The 2,214-nt window shown below is 51.8% G+C and overlaps 2 protein-coding genes across 2 annotated transcripts in view; both read right to left on the bottom strand.

Moving 5' to 3' along the window:
* The window catches only part of VOLCADRAFT_68371 (uncharacterized protein), a gene marked incomplete at both ends in the record, with an annotated part of 4,860 nt that extends 3,976 nt beyond the window's left edge, over positions 1-884 (bottom strand). Inside the window, one exon of the mRNA XM_002957516.1 lies at positions 670-884. Coding sequence (XP_002957562.1) covers positions 670-884 — 215 coding nt within the window. The remainder of the gene's footprint in view (positions 1-669) is intronic.
* A 560-nt stretch (positions 885-1,444) lies between these two features.
* The window catches only part of VOLCADRAFT_98658 (uncharacterized protein), a gene marked incomplete at both ends in the record, with an annotated part of 5,712 nt that continues 4,942 nt past the window's right edge, over positions 1,445-2,214 (bottom strand). Inside the window, one exon of the mRNA XM_002957515.1 lies at positions 1,445-2,109. Coding sequence (XP_002957561.1) covers positions 1,445-2,109 — 665 coding nt within the window. The remainder of the gene's footprint in view (positions 2,110-2,214) is intronic.

The raw sequence follows: 2,214 nt of genomic DNA, 5'->3' as shown, positions 1-2,214 counted from the left end.
CGCTAAATTGCACGTTGCACGGCGCTGTCGCAAGCGCGTACGGCATATCATAGCGCGTACGGCATAGCGTAGCATAACATAGCGCGTACGGCATATCACAGCATAGCATAGATCGTATATGCTTGCAGATCGCATAGGCTTGCAGATCGCATATGCTTGCACATCGAATGTGGCATATGCTTTCAGATCGCATCTGGCATATGCTCGCAGATTGCATATGCTTGCAGATCGCATAGGCTTGCATATCGCATATGCTTGCACATCGAATGTGGCATATGCTTGCAGATTGCATATGCTTGCAGATCGCATATGCTTGCAGATCGCATATGCTTGCAGATCGCATATGCTTGCAGATCGCATATGCTTGCAGATCGCATATGCTTGCATATCGTATATGCTTGCATATCGTATATGCTTGCAGATCACATATGATTGCACATCGCATGTGGCATATGCTTGCATATGAAGCATTTGTGCATATGAAACACATGTGCATATGTGCATATGAAGCATATGTGCATATGTGCATATGTGCATATGTGCATATGAAGCAGATGTGCATATGTGCATATGAAGCATATGAAGCATATGAAGCATATGAAGCATATGAAGCATATGAAGCATATGAAGCATATGAAGCATATGAAGCATATGAAGCATACGAAGAACAAAAATGCATATCGCATATGCTTGCACATCGAATGTGGCATATGCTTGCAGATCGCATCTGGCATATGCTCGCAGATTGCATATGCTTGCAGATCGCATAGGCTTGCATATCGCATATGCTTGCACATCGAATGTGGCATATGCTTGCAGATCGCATCTGGCATATGCTTGCAGATCGCATATGCTTGCAGATCGCATATGCTTGCAGATCGCATATGCTTGCATATCGTATATGCTTGCAGATCGTATATGCTTGCAGATCACATATGATTGCACATCGCATGTGGCATATGCTTGCATATGAAGCATTTGTGCATATGAAACACATGTGCATATGTGCATATGAAGCATATGTGCATATGTGCATATGTGCATATGAAGCAGATGTGCATATGTGCATATGAAGCAGATGAAGCATATGAAGCATATGAAGCATATGAAGCATACGAAGAACAAAAAAGAAAAAAAAAGCGCGCAAAAAAAAAGACGCGCGCGCTGGGGATTGAACCGGCGACGTGGTGGACCGACAGATGGACGGACGAACGGACGGACTAGACGCGGGCTGCGTCGCCCGCGAGGGGGCCGTAGTCCCCCGGCTGGGCGGCAGGAGTATGACGGAGCGTGCGTATACTTGTAGTACACCCGTGTGGGAGTCGAACCCACAAGTGCAAGGGATGCACCCAGCCGTGCGGGCGTGTCGTCGGACGGCTAGAGAGCCGTGCAACGCTGGCATTTAACGCCATCCAGTGGCGAGGCAGACGAACTGTTTTACGTGTCAGGTGGTGTTGGCTGCGGAGGTCCAACGCTCCTCTAGGTTTCTGGCGTGTTTGTACTCGGTCGTATAGCGTTCACGTGTTTCGGTTGCACGGCGATCCAGGAGGCGGAGTTCGGCCGCCAGGTCGGGGTCCAGCTTGGTTGCTGCCATGAACTGTTTGACGACTCGTGTTCGTTCATCGGGTGTGGTAGAGAGCGGGCGCAGGAGGCGGATGTGGTCGAGTGTCTTGTAGCAGGTGAGCAACACGTACATGGTTGCACGCTTGAGGCCACCGGGCGGGACGGAAAGGTCTGCGACCCAGCATTCTTCCTTGAAGCTACGGCCCTGTACGAAGTAGTCGGTGACGGCGTAGTAGTCACCAAGCGGTACATTGACTCGACGTACATTTTTGGTGGTGGTGCCGGTGTTGGCGGCTGGCACGGTGATGTTTGCTGCCGGCGAGGGCCGTGGTACGATGGCGAAGGCAGCACCTTTGGCTGCGAAGTCCGATAAGTCTGCTAGCACCGCTTTGGGCGCGTGCCCTTTAATGGGACGGACCAAGACGGCTGCAGGTAGGTAGTGGAGGCGCCAGTACGGGCCGCGGCCGTCGTCGGGCGGTTCACGGCTGTCGGTAAGCAGGCCACACGCCTCGACTTCATTGTTGTGGCACGCGCCGGCGTCGGCAGCTGTGGTGTCGAGTAGGGTGTAGCGTGCACCCTCGTAGTACCAAGTGTCGGCGGTGGTGTGGTCGAAAGGTGGCGTCTTTTACTCGCATTGCGACAGCCTTTCGA

The sequence above is a fragment of the Volvox carteri genome, assembly GCF_000143455.1.
Source record: "Volvox carteri f. nagariensis unplaced genomic scaffold VOLCAscaffold_75, whole genome shotgun sequence".
Taxonomy (NCBI): Eukaryota; Viridiplantae; Chlorophyta; class Chlorophyceae; order Chlamydomonadales; family Volvocaceae; genus Volvox; species Volvox carteri.
The sequence above is the reverse complement of the archived record's forward strand: the minus strand, read 5'-3'. Positions and strand labels throughout refer to the sequence as shown.